The sequence below is a fragment of the Urocitellus parryii genome, chromosome 12 (genome assembly GCF_045843805.1).
Source record: "Urocitellus parryii isolate mUroPar1 chromosome 12, mUroPar1.hap1, whole genome shotgun sequence".
Lineage (NCBI taxonomy): Eukaryota > Metazoa > Chordata > Mammalia > Rodentia > Sciuridae > Urocitellus > Urocitellus parryii.
In genome coordinates, this window is record NC_135542.1 from 91,192,304 (window position 1) to 91,199,927 (window position 7,624).

The following is a 7,624-nucleotide window of genomic DNA, read 5'->3' on the forward strand; positions in this document are numbered from 1 at the left end:
CAAATGTTATCTCCCATATAATTAATAGTTGATGGTACAATATTTTTATTCTTCTATCCCATTTAACAAATATTACTGAGCAACAACTACAAGCCAGGCACTCTTAAGGTTCCTAGGATATAGCAGCAAACCACAGAAACAAAACCCATTCAGAGTCTAGATGGGAAGATATTAAAAATTAGGTGTATCAGCCAGTAGTAAGTGCTATGAAGAAAAAAAAAAATTCCTGCCCACTTGTCTTCTGTCCCAGTAAATGGCACCATCATTCATCTGGTTTCTTAGGCCAAGAGCCTTGGATTCTTCTGGACTCTCACATTTCTTGAACCCTCAAGTCTAATCTATCATTTTTGACTGTACTTCAAAACATTTTAAATTCAGCTACTTCTCATTATCTCCTTCTCCTTAATGCTTGTTACATACTGCAACCATCACCTCTTATTAGAGTAAATATCCCTACCCAGGCTACCCTGCTTCCTCCCTTACTTGGTTCTCCACAGAGCAGCCAGAATGTCCATTGCTTAACTGAAGTGACAGCACCTCACTTTCCTGCTCAAAACTCTCCCATACTTTCCCAGACCACTCAGATTAAAATCAAAGTCTCTTCCTTAGCCCATATGATCTGAACCTAACTACTCTCTAGTTATCACCTCCTAACACTATTCTCCTCCTGAGGACCTTGGCACTTACTATGCTCTTTGTATGGAAGGTACTTCCCCATGAAGTCATAAAGCTTGCACTTCACTCTATCCAGATCTTGACCAACAGGTTGGAACAACAGGACATCCCATGTCAAAGACCTAAACTAGACCTTACCTGTCATTATGTAACACTAATCACTAAACATTATATTAGGTATCTATTCATTTGTTTATTCTGTGTGTGTCCCAGTAGAAAGTAAACTCCAGAAAGACAAGGACTTGTCTATTTTGTTCCCTGCTATACTCCAGAGCCTGGAAGAGTGTCTGGCATACAGATGTTGCTCAATAAACGAATAAATCAATGAATAAATTAGTTCATGAATAATAAAAATAAAAATAGTGTACCAATATTATAAATATAAAAATACAAATATATAAACATAAATATAAAGTAAAATAAAAAGAGCTGGGTTCAATCATCAGTACCACCAAAAAAAATGATATAAGTATATAATATATAACAATATATGAAACTGTATATAACACATTAACTGAAAAGGCAAGGTACACATGCAATAAAGAAATTAAGAAATGCAATAAAATGCATATGGAAAAAGTTAAAAGCAAATTAACAAATATAAGAACTGTCATATGCCAACTTCCCTGATCTGATCATTAAGCAATGTAATTAATACATGGTAAATATATTGAATGTCACTGTCCCCCATAAATGTGTACAGTTACTATGTATCACCTAAAAGTAAAAATATAAGTGAATACATAAAATTGCACAGTGAAAAAAAGATTTGTGAGCCTGGCATGGTGGAGCATGCCCAGCTACTCGGGAAACAAAGGCAGAAGAATCACAAGTTCAGAGCCACTAAAAAAAAAAAAAAAAAAAGTTTGAGGCCAGCCTGAGCAATGTAGAGAAACGGTGTTTCAAAATAAAAATGGCTAAAGATCTGAAGATGTAGCTGAGTGGCCCAGCACCTGCCCCCATGCACAAGCCCTGGATACAATTCCCAGTACTAGAAAAACAGGATGTTATGGCATGCCTGTAGTACCAGCAACTCAGGAATCTGAGGCAGGACGATCCAAGTTCAAAACCAGCCTCAGCGATTTTGGTAGACCCTCAGCAATTTAGCAAGACCCTGTTTCAAAATAAAACATAAAAAGGTCTGGGGATATAGCTCAGTGATAAAGTGTCCCTGGGTTAAATCCCTAGTATGAGAAAAAAAAATGATAGAACTCAGCAAAGGAAAAGACCTAAACTAGAAACCCTTCCTTACATCATACATGAAAACTTGAAATAGATCACAACCTAAATGTAACAGACAAAAATAATAAGATGTAAGAGCAAACTCTTCATGATCTTTGGTTGAGCAAAAGCTTCCTACATATGACACCAAAAGCATACACAAAAAGTAAATAAAATAAAAATAACCCAGCAGTGACACATGCCTATAATTTCAGAGACTCAGGAGGCTGAGCAGGAGGATCGTCAAGTTCAAGGACAACCTCAGAAATTTGGTGAGGCCCTAAGCAACTCAGTAAGACCCAGTCTCAAAAAATGTAAAGGTCTGAGGATGTAACTCAATAGTAAAGTGTCCCTGGATTCAGACCCCAGTACCCTCCCCCAAAGAAAATAATTAAAAACTTGTGCATCAAAAGTTAAATACGAGGCTGGGGTTGTAGCTCAGCAGTAGAGCTCTTGCCTAGCACATATAACACACTGGGTTTGATCCTCAGCACCACATAAAAGTAAATAAACAAAATAAGATGTTTGTCCATCTACAACCAAAAAAAACATATTAAAAAAATTTAAATAAGTGCTAGGCATGGTGATGCACACCTATAATCCCAGTGACTCTGAAGGCTGAGTCAGGAGGACAACAAGTTCTAGGCCAGCCTCAGCAACTTAGTGAGGCCCTCAGCAATTTAGTGAGACCCTGTTTCAAAATAAAAAATTAAAAGGGCTGGAAATGTGGCTCAGTGGTAAAATGCTTCGGGTTCAATCCCCAATACAAAAAAAAGAAAAAAAGCTGAATTTCCACCAACTGATGGACAAATAAAATGATAGATGCATAGCCACACAATGGAATATTATTCAGCAATAAAAAGAAATGAAGCACTGATACATGCTACCATATGTGTGAACCTTAAAAACATGATGCATTATTTAAAAAGCATATGATTTCATTAATATAAAATGTCCAGATGTCCACAATAGACAAACCCATAGAGAAAGAAAGTAAGAACAGGGAGGGAGAGTGGAAACAAAATGAAGAGTAACTATTAAAGGTGTAGATTTCTTTTTGGAATGATGAAAGTGTTCTAAAATTAAATTGTGGTAATTGTTGCACAACTCCCTGAAGACACTAAAAGTCATTTAATTATGTTTTTGTTTGGGGTTTTGTTTTTGTTTTTAAGACAGAGTCTCTCTAACTTTATGAGGTTGGCCTCAAATTTGTGATCCTCCTGTCTCAGCCTCCCCAGTGGCCTATAATAGTAGCTGGGATGCCAGATGTGCACCTAGCTTACTATATGTTTTAAATGATACTTCAGCTGGGTATGGTGGCACATACCTATAATCTCAGAAGGTAGGGAGACTGAGGCAGGAAGATGGCAAGTTCAAAACCAGCTTCAGCAATTTAGTGAGACCCTGTCTCAAAATTATAAAAAGGGCTGGGGGTGTGGCTTAAGTGTCCCTGGATTCAATTCCTGCTACCAAAAAATAATAATAATGATAATGATAAATGGATAGGTGGATGATATATGAATTTAATCTCAAAGCTATTTTTTAAATGGCAATGTATTTCACTGTTTATTTTAGAGCTGGAAAGCAAATCTTAAAATGCAATTAGACTGTTAAACTGCAATTTTAGGGATGGATATACTAATTAAATTTTCTATCAATTTTCTGTTATCCTCTGTTCTTCAGTTCCTCTTCTATTAGAAAAACCTATCTTAGGAGCAGCTAAAAATCTGGTGTCTTAAAAATACTATCTCAAGTGGGGCCCAGCGGTGCATGCTTCCAGATACTCAGGAGGCTGAGGCAGGAAGATTACAAGTTTGAGGCCTGCCTAGGCAACAAAGCAAAACCTGTTTCAAAGTAAAATAAAAAGAGCTGTGTTCAATCATCAGTACCGCCAAAAAATGAAATAAAAATACTGCCTCTAAGACAGAAAAAGTAAGAAAGACTTTTGAAGAAAGGTAGAGGAGTTTGATATTTACAGCTGAGGTGTAATTAAGGAAGAAAGTCTACTGCCTGACTTAATCAAACCTGCTTAATGATTATGATGGAGAGATAATGACAATGGAGGTGCATGCAGGGAAGGCTAGAAATCTGAAATATCTAGTCTGTGCATGCTGCTGCCTCTGAATGGGATAAGGGGAAAAAAAGGGTGAGATCATGCTCTGTGAATATGGGCAGAGACAAGCTAAGCTAAAAAGATAGTGGGTACTACTTATAGGAGCTAAAAAGACAGGGGGTACTACTTATAGGATTCAAGTAATTGAGAGTAAGAGTTAGAGTTATATCTCACAAGGAAGATGAAAGCATAAATGAAAATCTTCTAATAATGATATACAGTGTCGGAAAAAGCAACTAAAACTGGTAGGATAATGCCATGATTTTTTTTTAAACTACAAAAGATAGAGAATTTATTTATTTTTTTAAAGAGAGAGTGAGAGAAGAGAGAGAATTTTAATATTTATTTTTTAGTTATCAGCGGACCCAACATCTTTGTATGTGGTGCTGAGGATCGAACCCGGGCCGCACGCATGCCAGGCGAGCGCGCTACCGCTTGAGCCACATCCCCAGCCCAATGCCATGATTTTTGAACACTGTGGAACACTCTCAAGTTTTGTGTTTGTTTGTTTTTGTTTTGTTTTTGCCAATGTCTCCTTAAGGCAAAAGATACTTTCATTCATATACCTGCACAAAATCCCATTTACAGTGGAAAAATAACTCAGTGATAACAGTAAACAGAATGACATTCTTCCTAATGTCATTCATTCTCCCTAATGAATGACATTTGAATTATATTTCAATAATTTGAACCATAATTCAATAAATTCTTAAAGTCAATATGATGCTAGAAAATCACAGACAAAACTTCAATGGACACAAACATTTGGTTGAGGGTTAACATAAAAATCATGACAAATTAATAAGACTGATAACAAAGTTTTTATCACATATAACAAGAACAACAGCAACTGGAAACCACAGGCAACAACTCAAGATAACATGGATGGTGCTATAATAAGGAATCCTCCCTAAAAACATGGTAATCCCAACTGCTCCAGTGGGAGTTGTGCCAGGCTGCCAACTGCAGCTCAGCAACCAAATTTCTTTACAGAACATTGAAACAGCATCCTCAGTAATTCTAGCAATATTTTATTTTGTGAAGACCAAATAATAATAACCATTAATGATGTACTTAGGGAACTATTAGTAAATAACCTCTTATTTTCAGAAAAATAAAGACTATGAACAGAGAATCATTGACCCTTAAGAGCTTAAGAAATTGGGAAATGAGCTGAATGCAATGGTGTACGCCTGGAATCCCAGCGGCTAGGGAAGCTGAGACAGGGGGATCACAATTTCAAAGTCGACCTCAGCAACTTAGTGAGGCCCTAAGCAACTTAGCTAGAACTTGTCTCAAAAGATAAAAAGGGCTGGGGATGTGGCTCAGAGGTTAAGAACCTCTGGATTCAATCCCCTGTACCCAAAAAAAAAAAAAAAAGAAAGAAAAGAAGAAGAAGGAGGAGGAGGAGGAGGAGGAGGAGGAGGAGGAAATAAGGGGACAGCTTGGTTACAATCATAATGCAACGCAAAGTGGACAATTATATGGTAGAATTAGACCCCAAAAATCGCTTTAAAGGGGCAAAGGCAAACTACTAAGGACGATTATTTCCAGGGATGACACTGAGAAAACTAGGCTAAGATTTGCCCGGGGGCCCCCACCCCACAGAAGGAAGCTGTGCTGATCTTCCTTAAAGCACTGTTTTAAAAAGCAACTTTCCCCATGAAAAAGCAGGTGGAGAGTAGTAACTCTTTATTGACAGGAGGAGCAGTGACTCAAGACTGGACAAGGAGGATAAGCTAACTATCTACATACTGGATGCAAGGAAATCAAAATGCATCACCTGAAAATACCAGGATGAATTAGTTCCACCGCACCAGTAAACTGAGGGGAAAGGGAAAAGTTCAAAATTAGGCTTAGTGAGTAATTTTCAACAGGAAGTATGGTAGATGGTAATCCCCAAGTGAGGTAGAACAACAGCAAAGAGTCTGTAGGCTAAAGATACAGCTCAGTGGTAGAGCACTAGCCTACTGCGCTGCAAGGCACTGACTGGGTTTAATCTCCAGCACTGCAAAAGAAAGGGGGGGGAGGGGAGAGGGAGAGAGAGAGAGAGAGAGAGAGAGAGAGAGAGAGAGAGAGAGAGAGGAGTCTGGATCCAGACAGAGTAGGAATCTCCAGACCCACCCACTTTACTTTCTCTGTGACCTTGGCCAAGTCACTTAAGCACAATGTCTTATTTATAAAATGAGAGTAAGAATAGCACCTACCTACTAGGATTGTTTTTGTGGTTTAAATAAATCGTGTGTGTGCGGGCGCGTGTGTGTATTTAAATAAATTGAGGAAGGTCTGAGTTTGCTTTGACATCTCAAAAAAATAAAAATAAAAACGGGGTGTACGTGCAAAGTAATGGTACCTGGGTGCGGGTGCCGGATAAATTTTCCTCATCGATAAAAACACCATGAGGCACCTTGGGAAGATCTCAACCTCCTAACAAGGGTTCAAGGAGCACTGGCTCTCAGGAGAGGAGCACGGGTTGAAAGAAACTTCCTTCCTTCCTTCCAGGGCCTAGGAATTTCAGTGACTCATTTTTTGAGAAGTGGTTGTGATTCTGAGGCAAGAGTTTAATTTCAAGCAAGAGAGAGTGGAGTGAAATGTTGTTTTGTCTGAACAGCAGGACTTAGGGCTAGGACTGGACAGGGTTTGAGTCTGAGGGAGAAGGATGATGTCCCCAGGGAGAAGACCTGCCACCATCTGTCGGGAGATCTCTTGTTTCCCGGCGCTGGGCTTAGCCTCACAGGGAGTACGAAGGCTGTCCCCGCCCGAAGTCGGCACACAGAGCCTACAGAGTAACTGGTCGAGAGGCGCTGGCGACCGAGAAGGGACCCCACGTCGGGGCTGCGCAGGGAGACCCACCTCGCGCAGGATGCAGGTCGCTAGCGGGTCTCTTCAAAGGGAGGGGCTGGCACCGGCCCTGCCGGCAGCCGAACCACACACAAATCCAAAGGACCCTGTCCCTGTCCTGCCCGTGCCCGCCCGTCGACGGTCCCGGTACCCGGGGTACCTGAGCGTGGGCCCGATGCAGGCCGTGTCGGTGCTCTCGATCTCTCGCAAGATCCGCTCGTGTTCGGCCGCGGTCTCCAGGCTCTCCGCCTCCGCCATCTTACTCCGCTCCATAGACTGGGGGCGCCCGGCAGTGCGTCCCCTCCTTCAGCACGGGTCACCTTTCGCTCCCTCGCACTAGCTCTCACACCCCAGTCTCCACAGCAGCCCCAGCCTCCGGCAACCCACAGAACGACCCCTCCCTCGGGCTCGGCACGCCCCCTTGCGTCATTACGTCCGACGGCGTCCGCGCAGTGTCCGCCGGGATTTGTAGTTTTCTGGGCAATGCTGGGGGGTGTTCTGTTCATTTATTCATTGAATCCGCAAATACGTGTTGAAAGTCCACTGTAAGCCAGGAAAAATTAGCCACACTGTGTATGCAGTGATGACCAAGTCAAGCAATGGCATTACCCTAGAAGTTCTTAACACTTTTGCCACGAAGTGCAAAAGGTCCGATAGCATGCGTAGAAAGAAAGATCTAACTAATTGTCTGCTGACAGCGATCTTAGAAGGGAACGGGGAAGTGGGGCGAGCTGGAGAATCCAAAACTATGATCCTGGGCAGAATGTGACTGAA

The 7,624-nt window shown here is 41.0% G+C and overlaps 1 protein-coding gene across 2 annotated transcripts in view; it reads right to left on the reverse strand.

Annotated features, from left to right (window-relative positions):
- The window catches only part of Exoc6b (exocyst complex component 6B), a 607,479-nt gene extending 600,255 nt beyond the window's left edge, over positions 1–7,224 (reverse strand). For both annotated transcript variants that reach the window (XM_077791770.1, XM_077791769.1), the window contains exon 1: positions 7,011–7,224. In XM_077791770.1, coding sequence (XP_077647896.1) covers positions 7,011–7,123 — 113 coding nt within the window. In that variant the 5' untranslated portion in view covers positions 7,124–7,224. The remainder of the gene's footprint in view (positions 1–7,010) is intronic.
- Between the last annotated feature and the right edge of the window lie 400 nt (positions 7,225–7,624).